General features: G+C 44.8%; 2 protein-coding genes across 4 annotated transcripts in view; both read left to right on the top strand.

Moving 5' to 3' along the window:
- FAM47E (family with sequence similarity 47 member E) overlaps window positions 1-20,957 on the top strand; it is a 68,823-nt gene extending 47,866 nt beyond the window's left edge. For all 3 annotated transcript variants that reach the window (XM_049885964.1, XM_049885963.1, XM_049885965.1), the window contains one exon: window positions 20,871-20,957. The gene's annotated coding sequence lies outside the window, so the exon portion shown is untranslated. The remainder of the gene's footprint in view (window positions 1-20,870) is intronic.
- Window positions 10,053-22,805, top strand: STBD1 (starch binding domain 1). The gene is made up of 2 exons (XM_049885978.1): window positions 10,053-10,760; window positions 20,871-22,805. The coding sequence occupies exons 1-2, from the start codon at window positions 10,544-10,546 to the stop codon at window positions 21,731-21,733; spliced, it is 1,080 nt and encodes a 359-aa protein (XP_049741935.1). The 5' UTR covers window positions 10,053-10,543; the 3' UTR covers window positions 21,734-22,805.
- Window positions 22,806-23,412: the final 607 nt, after the last annotated feature.

Genomic DNA, 23,412 nt, shown 5'->3' with positions numbered 1-23,412 from the left:
GAAATTATTGAACAGTATCATACACAAGCAAAATTTTGCTGAAGATCATTCAAAAATGGCTACAGCAGTATATAAACAGGGAACTGCCAGAAATTCAGGCCAGATTCAGAAGAGGATGTGGGACCAGGGATATCATTGCTGATGTCAGGTGGATACTGAGTGAAAGCAGAGAATACCAGAAGGATGTTTACCTGTGTTTTTTTGACTGTGCTAGGGCATTCGACTATGTAGATAATAACAAATTATGGATAACACTGCAAAGAATGGGAATTTTAGAACACTTAATTGTGCTCATGAGGAACCTGTACGTAGATCAAGAGGCAGTTGTTCGGACAGAACAAGGGGATACTGATTGGTTTAAAGTCAGGAAAGGTGTGCGTCAGGGTTGTATCCTTTCACCATACTTATTCAATCTGTATGCTGGGCAAATAATCCGAGAAACTGGACTATATGAAGAAGAACGAGGCATCAGGATTGGAGGAAGACTCATTAACAACCTGCGTTACGCAGATGACACAACCTTGCTTGCTGAAAGTGAGGAGGACTTGAAGCACTTACTGATGAAGATCAAAGACCACAGCCTTCAGTATGATTACACCTCAACATAAAACAAAAATCCTCACAACTGGACCAATAAACCACAACATGATAAATGGAGAAAAGATTGAGGTTGTCAAGAATTTCATTTTACTTGGATCCACAATCAACACCCATGGAAGCAGTAGTCAAGAAATCAAAAGACACATTACATTGGGCAAATCTGCTGCAAAGGACCTCTTTAAAGTGTTAAAAAGCAAAGATGTCACCGTGAAGATTAAGGTGCGCCTGACCCAAGTCATGGTATTTTCAATTGCGTCATATGAAAGGTGGACAATGAATAAGGAAGACTGAAGAGGAATTGACACCTTTGAATTGTAGTGTTGGTGAAGAATATTGAATATACCATGGACTGCCAAAAGAACAAACAAATCTACCTTGGAAGAAGTAAAACCAGAATACTTCTTAGAAGCAAGGATGGCGAGACTGCGTCTTACATACTTTGGACACGTTGTCAGGAGGGATCAGTCCCTGGAGAAGGACATCATGCTTGATAAACTACAGGGTCAGCGGAAAAGAAGAAGACCCTCAACGAGATGGATTGACACAGTGGCTGCAACGATGAACTCAAGCATAGCAATTATTGTAAGGATGGCGCAGGACCAGGCAGTGTTTTGTTCTGTGGTACACAGTGTTGCTAGGAGTCAGAACCAACTCAACGGCACCTAATAACAACATTAGGAGTCCAAAATGGCTATATGGCAGTCTCAGCTTTAAATTCAGTAGAACTATTATTATTTTCTGTTGGAGCCTTGGTGGCAGAATGGTTAAGTGCTTGGCTGCTAACCCAAAGGTCAGCAGCTCAAATCCACCAGCTGCTCCTTGGAAACCCTATGGAGGCTGTTCTACTCCATCCTATAGGGTCGCTATGATTTGGAATTGACTTGAGGACAACAGGTTTGGTTTTGGGTTTGGTATTATTATTTTCTACTGGTGAAAGCCTTCTGCCTTGGAAACCCAACTTTTGAATTACCAAAGCCCAGTCACAGAGCTAAGAAGCAAAAACTTTGCAAATGCTCCACCCAGTGCCACCCCTTGATTCTCAAATCCATGTATTCTGAGTGTGGGAGAATGAGCACCATATACTGGTTGCTGGTGCAGAGTAAATACTGCATCTTGAAGGACAGAGCCCATACTTCAAAGGTTTTGTCTCCCAGTTGGTACAGTAAATGAATCTTTTTAGACTATGAGGTCAAATAATTTGGCATGAGAGAAGTAGTGAACTCCATAGTGTCAGCTGATTGCTTTGTCATATTTGCTGTAAAATGAGTTTCTTAGTGAGAACCAGCATTGGGTGGAATCCCATGTTGGTGAATAACCATTCAGTAAGTTCATGAATGTTGGTGTGGGCAGAAATTTGATAAGCAGAGAAAGCAAATCCAAATTTAGAGTAAGTTAATATTCCAATAAAGATAAATTACTGCCTTTTTCTCAAAGAAGGAAGAGGTCTGTGACATTGTATGAATTAATTCACTCAATACCCATTCTGAACCCTTTCTAGCTTGCCTTCCTCTTACAGAGGCTAGAAAACTAAAGCCACCTTTTCCAGACTTTCTTGATGTTTCAACTCATCAAACGTGACCATATGAGATTCTCAAATCCCAGGGAGCGCCAAAGGGAGAGCTGTTCCTTTTGCAAACCAGTGAAGGAGGCATCCAGCTCTACCAGGACAGCTGGGGCAGGATTCTGGCATTCAGGTGCTGAGCAGCAGGTGCTGTCGGCAGTGGTGGTCTGGAAAGAATCCACTTTTTTCCTGGCCACATTGTTCCTGGTTTTGTGGCTTTGAACATTCAAGCCTAATTCATAGCAGGAGCTCAGGTTTGGTTTCAATTGCTGGACAATGAAATAATTCAACAGAAATAGTAGCCAGATCAGCCTTGGTGAGGGGAAATCCAAGGTGCTGAACCCATGTATAGCCTGTGTTTCTGCCACAATGCCCACTTTGTTCATGAGCTCGCTGGGCAACACTGGAGTGCCTGGGGAAAGAAGTGGACTGATATTCAAAGGGTAAGCTAACCTCTTTGCTGGATTATTGAGAGCGCCTCCACAATGGAGGCATTTCAGAGTACATCACAAAGGACCAAATATTCTCCCACTCTGAATCCATTCTGAGAGATCCACTATCTGCCTCTTTTCCCAAACATCTTTGTCACTGTCCCTGCATTTCTGATCCTTCCAAGTCTCTGGCTGACTGGATAAATTATCAGCTACTGCTCATTAATTGGTGATATCAGCACTCCAGGCTATTTCTTCTCTGGTCAACAGGATAAATTGCTTAAAATTCTACCTACTGGGAAATTCTCCTTGTCTGTTGTTTTTCAAGGATCATTCTTTATCCCTTGCTTATGTTGCAGCACTCCACATGGCTGGTGCCAACATACTGGGCAGGCCACCTGTAAGGCTTTAGTCATCTGGACCTAGAGAACTCCCCATCAGGTCAGAAGTGTAGGTTGAGGAAGAAATAGGAGTAGATACCTCAATGCAATTATTTTCTCTTCAGTTTCTGCTCAGGCCCAATCCAACATAGAAAGCTTCTACTTGATCATTAGAGATGATATAATTTGGTAATTAAACATGTGGACCTGGACTCAAATCAAGCTCTGCCACTTATTAGCTATGTGACTGTAAGCAAATTGCTTATCCCTCTTTGCTTCAATTTTTTTATCTAAATAGGGATCATAGCAATTGTAACAGTACTACCTCCAAGGATTGTGGTGAGGATTAAAGGAAATATCACAAGTAAAGTGCTTAGAACAGAGCCTGGCACACTGTGCCTGCACACTGAATGTTAGCTATTTTTATTACTTGACTTTTTGCCTTGGTGGATCAGATAACCTTCAGTTTATGATGGAGATCAGTCTCATAGTTACCTAATGACTCATGCTTAGGCTGCTGTATTTACTAGTGCCTAGCAACCAATCAGGATCTGTTTCTCAAAAGGAGAAGTGTTATGCCATAGAGTTCATGGCTTGGCTGCAGAGCCCTCAGGGCCTGTGCTCTGACCCTCCTTCCTTTCTAGGCATGCCAGAGCTCCAGCCAGCAGCCCTGACAGACACAGGTGCTTCTAGCACACTGGATCCACTGGATCAGAAGGCAGAGCTTCCTAGACCAGTGAGAAAGCCTCCTCGCTTCAGGGTGCATCCAAAGCTGGCAATCTCTCCGATGACTAAAGGAATGACCTGAAACAGCACATCTAAATCTGGCCTCCAAAATCCAAAGAGAAGTGCAGGTAGCATGTCATTATGTAGCATTTCCACCGTACAGATATGAAACCCATTGCTGTCGAGTCGACTCCAACTTGTAGTGACCCTATAGGACGGGGTAGAACTGTACTACAGGGTTGCTAAGGCTGCAACCTTTAAGAAGCAGACTGCTACATCTTTCTTTCTCGGAGCAGCTGGTGGGTTTAAACCACCCATCATTTGGTTAGCAGCCAGGTGCTGAACCACTGTAACGCCAGGGCTCCTCATACAGATATAACAGACATAAATAAACTTAAGAGCATAGATAATAATAAAAAGTAGTTTCAGACTGCTGGACAGTTCACATAAAGGTTCAGCTAGGCCAGTGGGGAGTCCTCAAGCCGAAGTTGCCCGCTGTAGTCGTCTCATATCTGACCAGAATGGACCTGTCTTGGTACATCTGTCGTGCCCAATCATTGACTGGGAGCAGCCCATGGGAAGCACGGCCTTAGTGTGAGGGTGATGGATCCAGAGGGGCAGCTGGGTCCATTAGTCCATCATGCTCCCTGCTGCAGGAGATCTGAGCAGTGTTTTTGTTGTTTTTTTTTTTTAATAGGGTTGGGAGTATTTGAATCTTCTGATATATCCCCATTCCAGTCCCATTCAGAGACTCAGTCTCCCCATCAATGCTCTAACTTCATATAGGCAAAGCTGTGAATTCAGATAATACTATAATAATTCAGCATGCTGAAGGTTCATTTTTTTCCCTCCCTCCCTCTCTCTCTATCCAACAGCTGCAAGAGATGAAATTCTTTAAGAAAATCCCAAAGTGTCCCTTATTGCATTGTCTCAGCATCTGATTCAGTGTTTGAGGCAGGTCCCTCTGACTGGTGCAGCCTAGGTCATGTGTCAGCAGCATAACTGCAAAGGAAGCTAAGAAATCAAGTATCTGGTATTTTAGCTTCACTGGTGGGAGGCAAGCTCTGCTTTATAAGTTGAGAGATCTCTAAACACTGGAAGAGGGTTCAGATATTGGGCAACCAAACAAACAAATGACAAATATCCGCTATACTCTAGTGATATTTGTCATTTTAACAAGAATGAAATCATGCCCACTGTTTGGTTAATGATTTTCTTTTTAACTAAACAATGTATTGAACATCTTTCTATGTTTCTAATCAGTTAGGTTTAGGTTGTTCTGAAAGTAACAGAAAACCTAAAAAATCAACGGGTAAAACAAGATCAAAGTATATTTCTTTTTATATAAAAGAAATGCAGAAGTAATCAGTCTAGGGTGGATTGGGCAACTTCATAAAATTGTCAGGAACCCAGAATCTTCTATATGGCTGCTCTGCCATCCTTAGTATGAGGCTTCCACCTCTCGGTCCCAGATGGCTGCTTGAGCTCAATTCATCACATCTGCGTTCCAGTCAGGAGGTGAAGAGTTGGCGTGCCTGTCAAGGCTTGGCATGACTGACTTGAAGAAGCAGAGAGAGCTTGATGGATGGTGCCTACTGACTCTTTCCCTTTGTGTGTTAAACCCACTGCTTCTGCCCTGGATGCTTCCCTGACACAACCCTGAATGATTCCATTTCTCCCTTCCTCCCTCAAGTTCTCCCTCCCTTTTTAAACTTGCAAGATTTGAGTAAAACCTACTCCATAGACTCCTTGTTACTTCAAGTGAGGCCCACAGACCAGTATCAAATGGCAGTTTGTTAGAAAAGCAGAATCCCAGACCTCTCTTCTAGACCTACCAAATTGGAATCTGCATTTGAGCAGTATTTCCAATGCTTTGTCTGCACATTTTAGTTTGAGAAGCCCTGGTTCGTAGCCCGTTATCCTTGCTAATCTTGTCAGGCCCTTCTCTGATTATTTATTCATTTCTCCTTTTTTTTTTTTTTTTTTTTTAACTCTCCCTCCTATCCCTGTGCCTGCCAAAGAAATGCTAATGTGTTTAATAATTGCCTATGAATATGCATGTGTCTTTGAAACCTGATAGTGTTATTTTGAGGGTGCTTGTATATCAATTTATGTATGGTAAGTTGTACTATAAATCTTATTGTTTCTTACCTTTTTAGTCAGCATTATGTATAGAAGATATAATCAAGTTGCTGTATGTAAATCTAGTTCATTGTTCTAACTATTATATAGGATTTCATAGGCATCCACCACTTTTTACTTAGCTATGTCCCCATGATGGGCAGCTCAGTCACCTCAAACTTGCCTTTGCCCTGAATAACACTGCATGTTCCCGTACAGTCTGTGCAAATTTTTCTCTGGTCTGTATATGTTCAGGAATGAAATTCCTGCATAATTAATTTCATAATATCCTTCCAGGTACTGCAAATTGTCTGTTTTCTCTCCCACCAGCAGTGTCACATCTTCTTTCTATATTTGCCTTTCTGATGGATGTAAAATGGTGTAACTGCGTTGTTTTAATTTGAATTTATCTGATTACCAATGAGTTTGAGCATTTCTTCAACAATTTCCTAGCCGTTCATTTACTCAACCAAAAATTATTGTGAGTGCCTGTTATAATGCAAGAATCCCTGGTAGCATAGTAGTTAAGTGCTACAGCTGCTAACCAAAAGGTTGGCAGTTCGAATCTATCAGGAGCTCCTTGGAAACTCTCCGGGGCAGTTCTCCTCTGTCCTATGGGGTCACCATGAGTTGGGATGGGCTCCATGGCAACAGGTGTTTTGTTGTGTGCTGGGCATTGTTCTAGGCATTGGGGAAAGACTATTCCTTGTCCATATATATATTCGATGTCTTGTCTTCATCGAATGATGAATTTGTAAGTTCTAGTGAATTTGTCCTTGGAAACTCTATGGATCGGTTCTGCTCTGTCCTATAGGGCCACTATGAGTTGGAATCGACTCGACGGCATGGGTTAGTGAATTTTTAAGTTCGTTGTATATCTAGGTATTAGTCTCTTGCCAGTTTTAGACAATGCAAAAAAGTCTTCTCCCAGTCTGGGTCTATCTGCTAATTTTATGGCTTTCTTCACTGATCAGATAGCCTTATTTTTTGATGATGTCAATTTTTTTTTTTTTGTCTTCTGGTTCATGCAATATCGCAATGATATCTCCTGGATTTTGTTTTATTAGTTCATAGTTTTACCATTTACATTTATGACTTTATTCCATCTGGAGTTTGTTGTTTTATATGGCATAAAGTAGTAATCTAGCTTTATTTTTCTCCATATGCTATGCTAGTTTTCCCAACATAGGTTTTACTTTTCAAAAGATTTCATCATTTAGCATAAGCGATCTCAGCCTTGAATCTATTCTGGAGCTAAGATGAGTCAGATGTTTGCAAACAGTTGCAGTTAGGAAATGTCTCTGTGAAATCCGAAGCTGGGCAGCTACCCATGTGATGGCTTTGCAGAAAGGTTTTATTGGTGGCTAATGTTACGTGGAGTAGTGGAGCCAGAGGTTTGACAGCAGTGGACAGGTGCTGGTGGTGATGAGCATATCTTCTAAGGAGCTGAGGGCTTGTAGTCAGGGGCCTAGTGAGGGTAACAAGTACACAGGGGCAATCTCCCCAAATTTCAAGATGAATAATAGACCCATGTCAGCAGAAACACCTTACCCCCCACTTGTCCGGCTGCCTCAGTCAGGCACCTTTCATATTTGTGATCTCTTGGAATGCCATTCCGTGCCTCTTCTGGTGTCCCCTTGGACTTGCATCCCAGGGGCAAGCATCCCTCCTCTGCCCTCCCATCTCTACACCTGTGCAGTTGTAGTGGGAGGTATTATAAACCAAGAGCAAGTCTGAATTCACCTAAGTGTTGAAATACTATCCGCAGAGTTCCCTGGTGTCACACATCAAAATTTGCACATTCCTCTCTAAAATGTATGCTCTGAAATTTGGATATGGCTTAACAGCCATTAGAATTCAGCGCAGCTAGAGGTTCAGAGCATGGGTCTTGGGTTAGAATACTTGGTTCAAATCCCAGTTCTGTCCCGTATTATCTACATGACCTTGGGCAAGTTACTTAACTTCTCTCAGGGTCTTACAAGAGATAATCCTGATAGAGCACTTAGCCTAGTACTAGATAATATATTAACCCAAAAAAGATAATATATTAGGTATCCAATAAACAAAGATAATAAAATAAATAAATAAAACTATGAGATGACAGGATTGGCATTACATGGAATACAAAGAATAAACAGGCTGTGGCCCTCAAGGAATTTATGATCTCATGTGGGGTTAAAATAAACTACAAAAAGAACAAACTTCATCTTTTGCCCAAAGAAAGTTGGGCAAATACAATATGTATTCAGAGTTCAAAGAAAAGAATAATCGTATCAATGTAAGGGATAGAGGGCAAGGAGTGGGACTCAGGGCTGGTGAAAAGTTTAATGGAAAGGAGTGGCTTTTTGGAAATGTTGTGAACAGTGGGTAAAGAGTCGGGTTTGGCTGAAGTGCAGATAAATGGTGAAAGGCCTGGAAAGGTGTTTGGGCTGTGTTACAGGAGATCTGGAGGCTGAGATGGGGTTGAATTTAATCTGGTAGCAGAGGAAATGCAATGCTCAGGACTGTATTTTAAGAGGATTAAATTAGTAATGGTTGTCGGAGTGAATCGGAGCCCAGAGGGCCTGGAGGTACAGAGATAACTAGAAAGCAACTGTAGTTTTCTGGACAGAGGTAGGTGGGATCTGAATGAGGTGAGGGTACTGGGAATGACTGGTAAGGGAGCAATACAAGAGGCCTGTGACTAAAGAATCAATATGATTCAGTGAGGGATAGGGCTCTCTATTGGTGTCCTCTTCTCTTGGTGGCTATTTCCTACCTCCCTTGCTTTCCTTGGAGTCCCTGGGTGGTGCAAATGGTCAACACTCTTGGCTGCTCAATTGAAAGGTTGCAGATTTGAGTCTACTCACAGGGCCTTGGAAGAAAGGCCCAGTGCTCTACTTCCAAAAATCAACCACTGAAAACCCTATGGCTCACACAGGTCTACCTTGGCACACATGGGGCCGCCATGAGTTGGAGTTGACTAGAGGGCAAATGATTTGGTGTTTGGTATTAGTCACCCAGGAGGAGATGCTGAATAGGTAGTTGTCTCACCTCCCTTATGATTGGAGGGGTTGTGACCGGCACCAAGACGCACACAGGAACTGATTCCAACCAGTGCTCGGGTAACTCAGATGGTTGAACCTTACTGTCAGTGGCTGTCCTCTGCTCAGAGCAGTGGGACAATTTTAATGATTTGTTCTACCAGAGGGAGCCATTTTGGAATTATCCCAAGGCAAATTTACCAGTTTGGCCTCAGCAGTTGAATAGGGGAGTGTGGAGTTGAAAAGCCAGAATTGCAGATACGAACATGAAGATCATCAGCAGGTGGGTAAAACCATCCGTCAGCAGAGACCTGAACCTAGAAAGCAATGCCTGTAATTCTTAGCTCACAGGTTTTTATGAGGAGCAAATTAAATACATAAACCACCTGGTAGCTTGTTAGTTGGTGATGAGTTGATTCTAACTCAGGGCGACCCCATGAGTACAGATTAGAACTGTTTCATAGGTTTTCAAGGCTGTGACCTTTTGGAAGCAGATAGCAAGGTCTGTCTTCCACAGCACTTCTGGGTAGGTTCAATCCCCCAACTTTTGGGCCAGTAGGCCACCACTTAACCTTTTACACAATCCAGGGAATCACCTGGTAGTAGGACTTAACAAAGGGTTGCTATTTTTGTTAATAAACTTGTCTGTAAGAGGCTGTCCCATGGCAATATCCAAGCAGAAGGGCGTGCATTTTGAAGCAACCACACAACCCAAAAAGGGGCCGAGGAAGAAACAAGGATTGGATGTAGTTAACATGATTAGCATTTATAGATGAAAACCCGCTGGCAGCCATTCACAGCGACCCTATAGGACAGAGTAGAGCTGCCCAGATGGTTTTCAACCAAGAGCTGGTGGATTCGAAGTGCTGACATTTTGGTTAGCAGCCAAGCTCTTAACCACTGTGCCACCAGGGCTCCGATTTACAGAAGAACGGGCTATGAGTAGGAATCGACTCGCCGGCAATGGGTTTGGTTTGGTTTTTGGGTCCTTGAAAAAAAAAAAAAAATTTTTTTTTTTCCAGCCCTTTCATTTTACAGACAGGGAGGCGGGGGGTGGGGGTGGGGGGCTTGAAAGAGGCTTGGGCTTTGGAAGGCTAAGCACGGCTAACTGACCTCCCAGTCTCTGGGTTTCCGGCCCTGCTTCCGCGGTACTCCCCAACTACCCCACCCCACCTGGCCGCGCTACCTCTCCAACCCAGCCCCAGCTTAGCCGTCACCGAAGCAAATCTGTGTCTCCCAAGTCCAAGTTCCTGGAAGCCATTGGCCTCCAGCTGGCTGCGCTGCCGCAGGGTGTCTGTGGAGAGGAGGCAGGGCTGGGCCTCGCGGGCAGCTGGGACGAAATGGAAGGGCAGTGGGACAGGATCGGGTTTGCGCACAGTGGCTTTGAGCACTCGACACGCGGGGGGCGCACGTGGAACCGGGCACTGACATCCCCAGGCACTGGAGATAGGCGGAACCCCGGCTGGAAAGTGTTGGAAAAGGAGGGCGCTCTAGTCGGGCCGGGGCCGGAGCCCTGGGCTGTAGCCCTGGGCGGAGCTGGGGAAGTTGAGTTTTAGTTGCAGAGGGTTGGACTCTACGCTGGAGCGCCCGCTGGCTGGGACCGTAAAAGGCTGGAGCGGAAAGGGTAGGTGTGGCTCTGTCTGCGTGACCTGAGCCTTCGTCCCAGTCGCTGTAGTCTCCTGCAGCTGCGGCCTGTCAGCCATGGGCGCCTTTTGGTCCGCCCTGCTGGTTGGAGGCAGTCTGGCCGGGATGCTTTTCGTTTGGTTGCTGCGGGACGGCCCTGGGGACACGGGGAATGAGGGGGCCGCGGAGCCTAAGGACGCCCCTCCTGGGGAGACGGCGGGTCCCGGAGGCGATCAGGGTGGCGGCGAGAGACTGAGTCCTGTACCCTTCGGGCTGGAGCCAGTCACTAAACCAGGTATTCTTTCTTCCCGTGTCTCGAGTGCCGCTCTGCCAGGGAGTTCTGAAGTTCACTAGGAAGAGGGGAAGCGGGGCGCGGGGGCGGGGGGGTAGGAAGCCCACCTCTCGCTTTCTTAGCGGCCCGGTCCCCGCGAACGAGCATCCCCTTTGGGAGGCAAGACCCTTCCCAATCCCCCCCCCCACCCCCCATTTTTCCAGACTGGTTTGCACGCCTGGGGCGGCTTCTTGCCCTCCAGGGAGGTCGTAGAGACGCCCTGGCCGAGCCCTCCGAGGGCCGCGCCCTGCTGAGTCTCCGTCCCGGGCGCCAGCGTCTGAGGACCTGTCCCTGCCCTTCCAGCGGGGATGGACTCCTCAGCCTGACGGCTGTTGCTGCAGTGCGGGTGGCTGCAGCAGCGACCCCCCCTTCCTGGGCCTTCGGAAAGGAGGGCTTGAGGGATTCTGCAACCCTCTTCAACCTCTGGCTGAGTAGGGACATCTTCTCTGTCCCAATCCTGTAGCTTTATGTGCCCCATCATTCACCCCATAGGAAGAGCTGGATTTGGCAATATCCGAGCTCTGAGCGCCTCCTGCTATCTGAATGCTTCTGTCAGGAAGGCAAAGTTCAGGTTGGACTCTTGCCATGAAGGCCGCTGCTGAAGCCCTGGGGCTGTGGGTTGGCCACCCATTCCAGAACTATCACTCTCCCCAGTAGCTGCCTCCCACCACCACCATCCTCACTCCCCCTCCCCCACCAAACAGCCAGGGCAGGCAGTCTAATCCCGGGAAAGAGAAGTGCCCCATCTATTTTGGTAATTAATGGAGCCCCAACCCGGATGAGTAGCATTGACAACTAGGTCATTTTAGCCTCTAAAATTTTAGACTATATGCTAGGCAAAGTGAGAGAACTGGCAAAAAACCTTACCTTCCGGTGCCCTCCCTTGGCAAGCTGCGCATGCTGAATTCCAGCCTAATGGTGAAAATGACATCTGTGAACTTTATTTTTAGTGGAGTGGTGTTCACGTGTGCCTTTGGTGTCATTAGGTTGAAATGAGCACCAAAAAAATAAAAAAAACTGAAACAAAACCATGGCTATCGAGTCTGACTCATAGCGACTCTATAGGACAGAATAGAACTGCCCTATAGGGTTTCCAAGGAGAGGCTGGTGGATTTGAACTATCAGCCTTTTGATTAGCAGCCGAACTTTTAGCAACTGCACCACCAGGGCTCCCCTACAGAGCTCCTTTAACTTCTTTTTCTGAAGGTCAGCCTCATGATTTAGGCCAAAAAATTGGGAATTCAGAGTAATATTTGTTCACATCTCACTTCCAACCCTACCATTAAAAAAAAAAAACCAAGACTACCTCCCCTCCTCCCCCACCAAACACTCCACCTGTGCTAATTGTATGGTTTTGGAGATTTTGAACTTTCAGAGATCTATTTGAACTATCAAAGAGGTGACCAAGAAGGAAACTGAGTCTTTAGGGACCTTAGATTGTGTATTTTAGAGAACGTTAAAATAATAATAATACAAAAAAGTGTGTACACTTGGAAGGGATGCAAAAAGTCTGATGTTTTATTAAAGAGGTTCATGATGCACATGGGATTGCCAAGGAGAAGCAAGCCCTCTCCCTTCACTCCCAACTCCCACATTTGGCCTGTGATGCACTACTGTCCTTTGTATCTCCCCATAATGACAGCTGTTGTTGCTCTGCCTGCACCAGGCAAGAGACGACCTGTACTTGTTTCTTGGGAGTACGAGTGTACTCTTCTAGTTGGTAGGATGGCCATGCAGCCCTTTGACCCACTGGCTGGACAACACTTTTAATGATCAAAGCCAAGCAAATTGGCTCTGGTTGCATACCAGTATGGCCTGCACTGCTGGGATTGAGGACCATGATACAGGGTTATGCTTCTGACTCTTTAATTTACCACTTCATTTACACTTCTGTGCTGGTACACTGACACTCCTTGATGTGCCTTTTATTGTTGGATATACGTATGTATTCTTAGAGTACAGTGTTGGTATGATGGGTAAGGTTGCATGTCGACTTGGCTGGGCCATGATTCTCAGTGGTTTGTCAGTTATGTAATGATGTAGTCATCCTCCATGATGTGTTGTGATGTGATCAGCCAATCAGTTGTAAGGGGAGCGTGGCCTGCATCCAATATATATGGATGTTCTGGCAAAGCTTGCTTGCTTCCTCTGGATCCTGCATCCCACTTGTCATCATCTGACCTCCAGTTCTTGGGACTTGAGCCAAGGTCTGCTCTATTGCCTGCTGATCTTGGGATTCGTCAGACTTCGCAGTCTGTGAGCCAGCAGCCAGCCATCTTAACTGCCGATCTTGGGTTCATCAGCCCCTGCATCTATGTGAATCAGAAGAAGCTTCCAGCCTGACACCTGACCCACAGACTTGGGACTTGCCAGGCTCTACAACCATGTGAGCCATTTCCTTGAGATAAATCTCTCTCTATGTGTGTGTGTGAGAGAGAGAGAGTGTGTGTGTGCGCTTCACTGGTTTTGCTTTTCTAGAGAACCCAGCCTAAGATATTTGGTACTAAGAGTGATTCTAGAGAAATAAAATTGTAAGGGTGAGTTTTCTAAATTGGTTCTCATGCCTGACTAGTCTTAAAGGTGCTGATGAATTTGCCTCCAAAGAGGGTGCTGCTAATCCATGGCGTGAGGTGGCAATATTAATACACAAAATATGACCACCAATAGATCAAGTATTGGTGAGAAGCGAGGCTCTGGGTGATCACATGTTTGACACTTTTCTACAATTTTATCAGAATGAGAAGTATAAAGAAGCTGGTTGGTTGGTCCTGTTTTCACTAGACTAAGTGTAAAAGAAAGAGATAAGTTCAGGGCTTCATAGTCACAGCTGAAGTACTGTATAAAAGACCTCAAAGTCGCCACTTCTGCCCTGAAAGAAAGCCTTATTTCTTGTAGTAATGGAGCTGATATTGCCAAAAAGCAAACCCAGAGTCTTACCATAAAAGTGGCTGAGTTACAACACCAACTGAATTCCCAGCGTTGAATGGTGTCTGAAGTTAAAGTGGGGTCATTGATTGGGAAGAAATGGAATCCTGAAACTTGGAATAGGGACATATGGGCAGATAATCAAGAAACTGAGGACATTGAGCCCCTAAATGCCATTGAATCACTCCTGGCAACAGAACCAGCCCTCTTACTCCCATCTGAAGAGATTACTCCATCTTTGCTCAGCCATCCTCCTCAGTAAAACTATTATCTTCTCTGCCCCCATCTGATGAGATAAACCCAGCTGTGTCTGAAGAGCTTTTGTCTGAGTCATCACCTGGGGCAGGATCTGAGTCATTACCTGGGGTATCACTTAGGGTAGATGCCTTATAAGACATTGCTGAATGTTCCCAGGACCCACCCCCACCACCCATTCTTGCTTCTAGACCTATAACTAGACTTAAGTCCCAAACCGAAAACAAACTAAACAAACCAAACCTGTTACCACTGAGTCAACTCCTACTCACAGTGACCTTATAGGACAGAGTAGAGCTACCCTGTAGGGTTTCGAGTGGCTGGTGGATTCGAACTGCCAACCTTTTGGTTAGCAGCCTGAACTCTTAACCACTGTGCCATGAGGGCTCCAAGTGAACCTGAAAATGTGAAGTACAAAGTGTGATCCAGAAAGAGGTATGCTACACTACTAAAGAACTGCTTGACTTTTCTAATATGTACAAGCAGAAACCTGGGGAATATGTGTGGGAATGGCTATTAAGAGTGTGGAATAGTGGTGCAAGGAACATAAAGTTGGATCACTCTGCATTTATTGGTATAGGCCCACTAAGCACAGATCCTTCATTGAATGTTTCAGCTTGAGAGGTTAGCGAAGGATCTAATAGTTTATCTGGTTGGTTGGCTGAAGCATGGATTATGCAGTGGCCTACAATAAATCAAGTTGAAGTACCAGACATACTGTAGAAGAATGTATCCAACGGCTCAGGGGAATTGGCATGTTAAAGTGGATTTATCAGGTTAGACCTGCAGACCCACACATGGAGTGCCCAGAGGACACACCTTTAACCACAATGATGAACAAATTTCTGAAGGGAGCCTCATCTAGCATCCCTGAAGACTGCTGTGATTACTATTTTATGTAAGTCAGATTTGACAGTGGAAACTGCCCTGACAATGGCGCTAATTGGACCTTGTGGTGGTAGGGGCCAAGTGGTGGCACTCAATCGACAAACACAAGGTGGGCATGGTTACTGTAATGAACAGCAGAGTCAAAGCAGTAATCAGAGTAGTCTAACTTGTGTGGACTTATGGCATTGGCACTTAGTCATGGTGTCGCTAGTAGTGAAATAAATGGGAAATCTACTAACTACTTGATTTGTACAATTGGAAGAGTTCTAGGTCATGTAAATGGCAGTCTAACTCGAATTGCCAGAATAGACAGTCATGGCCCCTCAATCAATTCCCAGACTTCAGCCAGTTTACAGACCCACAACCCCTTGAATGAAGGAGAGGCCATGTCCTCTTGAGGACAGACCTCACTACAATGCCAAAAATTTGTGTCTTTAATCTTTCTCGCAGCCTTCCCCGAAGGGATCTATGGTCTTTTAAGAGAGTGACTGTTCACTGGGGAAAAGGAAATAATCAGACTTTTTGGGGATAATGAACACTGGCTCTGAACTGACACTAATTCCACGAGATCCAAAATGTCACTGTGGCCTGCCAGAGTCAAGGGTGTATGGAGGTCAGGTTATTAATGGAGTCTTAGCTCAGGGTTTATCTCACAGTGGGTCCCCAAACTCATCCTGTAGTGATTCCCCAGTTCCAGAATGCATGATTGGAATAGATATACTCAGTGTGATGGGTACTGTTGTGTGTCAACATGGCTGGGCCATGATTCTCAGTGATTTGGCAGGAGCATGATGTGACTTGATATAATGTGATCACCTCCATGATGGAATCTGCTATGAGTAGCCAATCAGTCGAAAGGGAGTTTACTTGCGTGTGTGGCCTGCATCAAAATATAAGTGGACATTTTGGCAAGGTTCATGGCTTTTGTTTGCTCTGTGTCCTGCAGCTGTCTTCCTTTTTGTCTGACCTCTGGTTCTTGGGACTTGAGCTTGCAGCTTACCTGCAGTCTTGCCTGCCAACCTTGGGAATCATCGATCTTCACAACCTGTGAGCAAGAGCCCTGCTCTCTCACCTGCCATTCTTGGGTTTGCCATGCCCTGTAGCTACATGAATCAGAAGTCTCTATCCTGACCCATGGACTTGGGATGTTCCAGCCTTTACAATTGCATGAACCACTTCCTTGATATAAATCTCTCTCTGTATGTGTTTATATGCTTTACTGGTTTTGATTCTCTAGAGAACCCAGCTTCAGACACTCAGCAACTGGCAGAACCCCCACATTGGCTTCCTGACAAATGGAGTTAGGGCTATTATGGTAGGAGAAGTCAAAGGGCAGCCACTAGAGCTACCCCTACCTAGGAAAATAATAAACCAAAAGCAGTACTGCATTCCTGGAGGGATTGCAGAGATTACTACCACCATCAAGGACTTGAAGGATGCAGGGGTGATGATTCTCACCGAATTTCCATTCAACTAGCCTATTTGGCCTGTACAAAAAACAGATCTTGGAGAATGACAGTGGACTATCGTAAACTTAACCAGGTAGTGGCTCCAATTGCAGCTGCTGTTCCAGGCGTGGTTTCATTGCATTAACAAATAAATACATCTCCTGGCACCTGGTATGCAGCTATTGATCTGGCCAATGCTTTTTTCTCAATTCTGGTTCAAAGGAACACCAGAAGCAGTTTGCCTTCAGCTGGCAAGGCCAGCAATACACATTTACTGTCCTTCTCAGGGGTATGTCAACTCTCCAGCCCAATTTAGTCTGCAGGGACCTCAATCACCTTTCCCTTCCACAAGATGTCACATTCATCCATTACATTGATGACATTATGCTGATTGGACCTAGGAAGGAAGAAGTATTGATGACTCTGGACTTACTGGTAAAACATTTGTTTGCTAGACGGTGTGAAATTAATCCCACAAAAATTCAGGCACCTTCCACCTCAGTGAAATTTCTAGAAGTCCAGTGGTGTGGAGCGTTTTGAGATATTCCTTCTAAAGTGAAGGAAAAGTTGTTATGTCTGGCCCTTCCTACAACTAAAATGGAGTCACAACACCTTGTGGGCCTCTTTGGATTTTGAAGGCAATTTATGCCTCATTTTGGTGTGCTACTCCAGCCTATTTGTCAAGTGCCTCAAAAAGATGCTACTTTTGAATGGGGCCCAGACCATCAGAAGGCTCTGCAATAGGAGCAACTGTCTGTGCAAGCGGCTCTGCCACTTGGGCCATATGACCCAGCTGATCCAATGGTGCTTGAAGTGTCTGTGGCAGTTAGAGATGCTGTTTGGAGTCATTGGCAGACTTCCAGTAGTGAATTACAGCGCCAGACCCTTAGAATTTTGGAACAAAGCACTGCCATCCTCTGCAGATAACTACTCTCCTTTTGAGATACAACTTTTGGCTTGTTACTGGGCCTTAATAGACTGAATGCTTAACCATGCGCCACAAAGTCACAATGCACCTGAGCTTCTCATCATGAACTGCGTGTTGTCAGAGCCATAAAATTGGATGTGTTCAGTAGCACTCCATCATCAAATGGAAGCAGTATATATGAGATAGGGCAGGACCTGAAGGCACAAGTAAGTTGCATGAGGAAGTGGCTCAAATGTCCATGGTCTCCATTCCTGTCACATTACCTGCCCTCTTCCTTTCTGTACCTGTGGCCCCATGGAGAGTTCCTTATGATCAATTGACTTAGGAAGAGAAGACTGCTGCCTGGTTTACAGATGGTTCTGTGTGATAGTGCAGGCACCGCTTGAAAGTGAACAGCAGCAGCACTACAGTCTCTTTCTAGGACCTCCCTGAAAGACAGTGGTGAAGGGAAATCTGCCCAATGTAGGGCTGAACTTCGAACAGTATACCTGGTTGTTCATTTTGCTTGGAAGGAGAAATAGCCAAATGTGTGATTGTATACTGTCATGGACTAAAGTAGTCCCCCCCAAAGACATATGTTATCAACTTGGTTAGGCCATGTTTCCCAGTATTGTGTGGCTGTCCTCCATTTTGTGATTGTAATTTTATGTTGAGAGGATTAGGGTAGGATTGTAACACTGCCCTTACCCAGGTCTCCTCCCTGATCCAAGGCAAGGGGGGTTTCCCTAGGGTGGGGCCTGCACCACCTTTTATCTCTCAAGAGATAAAAGGAACGAGAAGCAAGCAGAGAGTTGGGGACTTCATACCACCAAGAAAGCAGCACCAGGAGCAGAGCGCATCCTTTAGACACGGGGTCCCTGTGCCTGAGAAGCTCCTCAACCAGGGGAATTTTGAGGCAAGGAAACTTGCTCCAGAGCCAACAGAGAAAGCCTTCCCCTGGAGCCGGCACCCTGAATTTGGACTTGTAACCTACTAGACTGTGAGAAAATAAATTTCTCTTTGCTAAAGCCATCCACTTGTGGTATTTCCGTTATGGCAGCACTAGATGACTAAGACTTACACTGATTCATGGGGTGTGGCCAATGGTTTTGCTGGATGGTCAGGGACTTGGAAGGAACATGACTGGAAAATGGAGACAAGGAGGTATGGGGAAGAGGTATGTGGTTAGATCTCTCTGAATAGGCCAAAGAAGTGAAGATATTTGTGTTTCATGTGAATGTGCACTAAATCCAGAGGAGGATTTTAACAATCAAGTGGATAGGATGATGCGTTCTGTGGAAACCAGTCATCCTCTTTCCCCAGCCACTCCTGTTATTGCCCAATGGGCTCATAAACAAAGTGGCTCAACAACATGGACTTCTTGTCACCAAGGCCAACTTGGATACAGCTGCTGCTGAGCGCCCAATCTGCCAGTAGGAGAGAATAACACTGAGTCCCCGATATGGCATCATTCCTAAAGGGGCTCAGCCAGCAACCTGGTGGCAGGTTGATTACGTTGGACTGCTTCCATCATGGAAAGGGCAGCATTTCATTCTTAGTGGGAAAGACACTTTGGACATGGGTTTACCTTCCCTGCACACAATGCTTCTGCCAAAACTATCATCCTTGGACTCTCAGAATGCCTTATCCACCATCATGGTAGCCCACACAGCATTGCCTTGGATCAAAGGACTCACCTGATGGCACATAAAGTGCACTAATAGGCTCATGCTTATAGAATTCACTGATCTTACCATGCTCCCCATCATTCTGCAGCAACTGGCTTCATAGAATGATGAAATGGCTTCCTAAAGACACAATTATGATGCCAGCTAGATGGCAATACTTTGTAGGGTTGGGACAATGTTCTCCAGGAGGCTGTATATCCTCTAAACCAGCATCCAATATATGGTGCTCTTTCTGACATAGCCAGGATACACGGTTCCAGGAAATAAAAGGGTAGAAATGGAAGTGACAGCACTCATTATTACTCCTCGGAAAATTCTTGCTTCCTGTTTCCATCACCCTATGCTCTGCCAGTTTAAAGGTCTTAGTTCCAAAGGGACTAATGGCAGTTATGCAGTGCACCCACCTGGAGACACAGCATGGATTCCACTGAACTGGAAGTTAAGAATACCACCTGGCCACTTTGTCCTCCTTCTGGCTCTGGATCAACAGGCAAAAAACATAGTTACCATATTGGCTGGTGTGTTTGATCCTAACTACCAAGGGGAAATCAGATTGGTGTTGCATAGTGGAGATAAAGAAGAGTATGTCTGGAATACAGGAGATCCCTTAGGGAGTCTCTTAGTACTACCATGCCGTGTGATTATAGTCAATGGAAAAATAAAGCAACCCAGTTCTGACATGACTACTAATGGCCCAGGCCCTTCAGGAATGAAGGTTTAGGTCACCCCACCAGGCATGAACTGCGACTCAGTGAGGTGCTTGCTGAGAGTAAAGGGAATACGAAATGGGTGGTGGAAGAAGGTAGTTCTAAATACCAGTCACAACCATGTAACCAGTTGCAGAAATGAGGATTGTAATTTTTATGAGTATTTCTTCCTTGTATGGGGTCATCAAATATTTTTGTTTTCTTCACTTATAAAATACAAGGTGTAAACAGAGCTACAGTGTTTTTGGTTGTACACATTAGTTGTATCATGTTAGGTGCAATTATGACTTTGTAATTGTTTTTATTCAGAGATTGTGTATGGTTTAAGGGGATGTGAACAGGTGCCAAGCTGACAAGGAGTGGACTGTGATGGTTAAGGTTGTGTGTCAACTTGTCTAGGCCACAATTCTCAGTGGTTTGGCAGTTATATAATGATTAGACCCATGATATGATCTGATGTGAAAAGCCATTTAGTTACAAGAGGAGTTTTCTCGGAGACATGGCCTGAGTCCAATATGGACATTCTGGCAAAACTTGCTGCTTGCTGTGGATGCTGCATCCAGCTCAGCATCATCTGATCTCCAGTTCTTGGGGCTTGAGCCAGCTGTCTGCCATATTGCCTGCTGATCTTGGGATTCATCAGCCTCTGCAGCCTGTGAGCTAGCAGCTACCTCCTTACTGCCCAATCTTGGATTCATCAGCCTCTGCAGTCCGTGAGCCAGTGGCCTGCCTCCTGGCCTGCTGATCTTGGGTTCATTAGCCCCTGCAGCTATGTGAGTCAGAAGAAGCCTCCAGCCTGAGGTCTGACCCATGGACTTGGGGCTTGCCAGCCTCTACAACTGTGTGAACCAGTTCCTTGAGATAAATCTCTCTCATTCTCTCTCTCTCTCTATACGCTTCGCTGGTTTTGTTTCTGTAGAAAACCCGGCCTAAGAGAGTAGGGAAAGACCCTATACCTTCTCTCTGGGTGAGCAGACTGGATAGATGTTCTCTAGAAGGTCCTGCCTCATAGGAACACAGCTTCCACAGAGAGAAAATGTTCCCTCAACCCTACTTTTGGCCTAGTTGGTTGTAGAGAACTCAGCCTAAGACAGTTGGGAACACACTAGGTAATGAAGTGCTTGATTTTAATAGGGAGGGACTTTATGAACCATTGATAGAAGTAAGGTCTTTAATAAATAAACATATTTTCTCAGCCTAACTAATTTTTCTCTCATATGATCTAACACTATTACGGTTTTTCTTTTGTTTCTTAGACCATCTTCAAGAAAGCAATGGACGTTTGATTTCAGAGACCAAAGGCCTTGGTAACCTAGATAACACGCAGGAAGCAGCACAGAGACTGCAGAGTCCTTCTGGAGAAGACAGTGACTGTGACAATTCAAGACAGCATGTTCCATCTGGACAGTCTCCAGACACAAAATCTCTAGCTACCTCTGAAACTGGTCACTGTAGGGATTACTCTGATGTTTCAAGTAACGTAAGCCTCGATCCTAAAGGAGAATGCGGATTCCACAAAGGACAAGAGACATCTGCTAAGGCAGCTACATGTTTTGCAGAGAAGTTGCCTTCTAGCAACCTGCCAATGGACAGAACTAAAGAAGTGAGCCATCCACAGTTGGACAGTTCAGAGCTGGCTAACCAAGACTGGGAAATGGTGTCTAGGCATTCATCTTGGGGAGATGTTGGTTTGGGTGGTAGCCTTGAGGCTCTTCTGCCAAGCCCAAGCCAGGGAATGGACTATGGCAGAAGTGTTCTTGTAGAGTCAAGAGTTCAGGAAGTAGATGTAAAAACTAAAAAGGTAGTAGAAGTGTTTCCAGAGCCTCAGCAAGTTAGCATCACGTTCCAGGTCCATTATATCACAAGCACTGGTGAGCAATTCATTGCAGTAACTGGAGACCATGAGAGTCTTGGGAGATGGAACACTTACATCCCACTCCAGTATAGCAAGGATGGGTTCTGGTCTCGTTCTGTTTCCTTGCCAGCCAATACAGTGGTGCAGTGGAAGTTTGTGGTGGTAGAGAATGGGGAGGTTATCCGCTGGGAAGAATGCAGTGATAGATTCCTAGAGACTGGCCATGAGGATAAAGTGGTTCAAGAGTGGTGGGGGAGTCACTGATTTGGGTTGCAAGGTATTGGAGAAGCTGTTGCAGAATGGGAAAGAGGCTAAGGTTGTGGAGCACACCGAATAGAATAAAGGAAGTGTGACTCCAAATTTAGTCATTAGAGCCGTTTCAAATTTGCTAGTGGCTTTTGTTTAATGTGTAGAAATAAATATATGTAGATGATGCTTCCAGTGAACATGGACTTTTTCCTGTGGCACTCATGGATGGATTTGTGCTGATCCATCATTACTTTAGGGCTTGGTCCTCATGGCAGGAGTGACTTGGCTAAGCTTCATGGAGTGTAGAAACTAACCAATCACACAGGGTTCAAGCTTGAGCCTCTGGGTGAGCCTTAAATCAAAGGAATAAAACATGCCTTATCCAAAGATCATCATATTTCCTATTGGTACAGCTGGAGAAACACTCTTTGTTACCTGCACATTTTATATTTAAAAGTAGTTAACATTGTGTGGGACTGTGGTCAGAAAATACCTGGTCCCCAGATGTGATTAGCAAGGATATGAGGTAATGCTTTAAGACTCACCCCCCTCCTTTCTTTTTTTGCTAGATTTTACTGCCAGGTATGGTTTGAAGGCAGCAAGTATGTCTTTGTCTTAATGCTTTAAGGCTGGTGTAGAAAAAAGGGGCCTAATCAGAGTTAGTCATCAGGAACGCTCTATGAGAAAAGAGAACATGAACTGGGTTAGGGAGTAGGCTGAGTGAGGTGGCCTGAAGATACCTCTTAGAGGACCAGGAGGTACAGTTACAGCCTAGACCCCAGGGAGGGACCCCCATCATTTATACATGGGGCCTTTGTAGGACCATCTCTCCCTACCACCTGCCCCCTCACACCAGATCTGGGGATGATCAGATAAACTGTCCTATAGCAGTTATTTCCATCCTTCACCCTCTTCCTTCTCCTCTTATACCAACGGCCATCTTGGAGAACAAATTTATACAGGGCAGTAATGCAGAAGTACATCTTTGCTCTGAGAAGAAATGAACACTCAAACTTTAAGTTATTATAAATGAACAAATAATAAAACCTGAATATTAATCTTTATTAAATGTCTGAATTATTTGCCTAAATCTTAGTACTGTAACAGCTTGGATGCAAAATAAAATACTAATATTTTCCTCCACTAATAACACTTACAGAAAAGCAAATATCAAGAGGCCTAGAGAATATATGAAGAGTCTGTTTTTCTCCTCTCTTTGGAGAAAAAGCTCAGAATATATATATATTTTTAAACATTACATTTGCTTGGAGAGAAATTCAGCATGGCTGTACTTGAAAATTAGTTTTTATTCTGCTTTAGATGAAGGTTTACAAATTTTCTCATTAAACAATTCGTACACATATTGTTTTGTGACAACCCCACGACAGGTCAACATTCAACCCTTTTCAGCCTTGGGTTCCCCATTTCCAGCTTTCCTGCCCTCTCCTGACTTCTTGTCCTTGACCCTGGGCTGGTGTGCCCATTTGGTCTCATTTTTGTTTTATGGGCCTGTTTTTTTTTTTTTTTTTATAGTCTTTGGCTGAAAGGTGAACCTCAGAAGTGACTTCATTACTGAGCTATAAGGCTGTCCAGGGGCCATACTCTTGGGGTTTCTCCAGTTTCTGTCAGATCAATAAGTCTGGTCTTTTTTTTTTTTTTTTTGAGCTAGAATTTTGTTCTACATTTTTCTTCAG

This window comes from Elephas maximus, chromosome 5 (genome assembly GCF_024166365.1).
Source record: "Elephas maximus indicus isolate mEleMax1 chromosome 5, mEleMax1 primary haplotype, whole genome shotgun sequence".
NCBI lineage: Eukaryota > Metazoa > Chordata > Mammalia > Proboscidea > Elephantidae > Elephas > Elephas maximus.
Note: the sequence above shows the minus strand (reverse complement) of the source record. Positions and strands in the feature narration are given on the sequence as shown.

What these genes read in the sequence shown, in the direction of transcription:
- STBD1 (XM_049885978.1), top strand. Translation starts at nt 10,544, where the DNA reads ATGGGCGCCTTTTGGTCCGCCCTGCTGGTTGGAGGCAGTCTGGCCGGG. An exon ending in GGAGCCAGTCACTAAACCAG is followed by an intron (nt 10,761 to 20,870) that starts GTATTCTTTCTT and finishes TTTGTTTCTTAG; the next exon opens with ACCATCTTCAAGAAAGCAAT.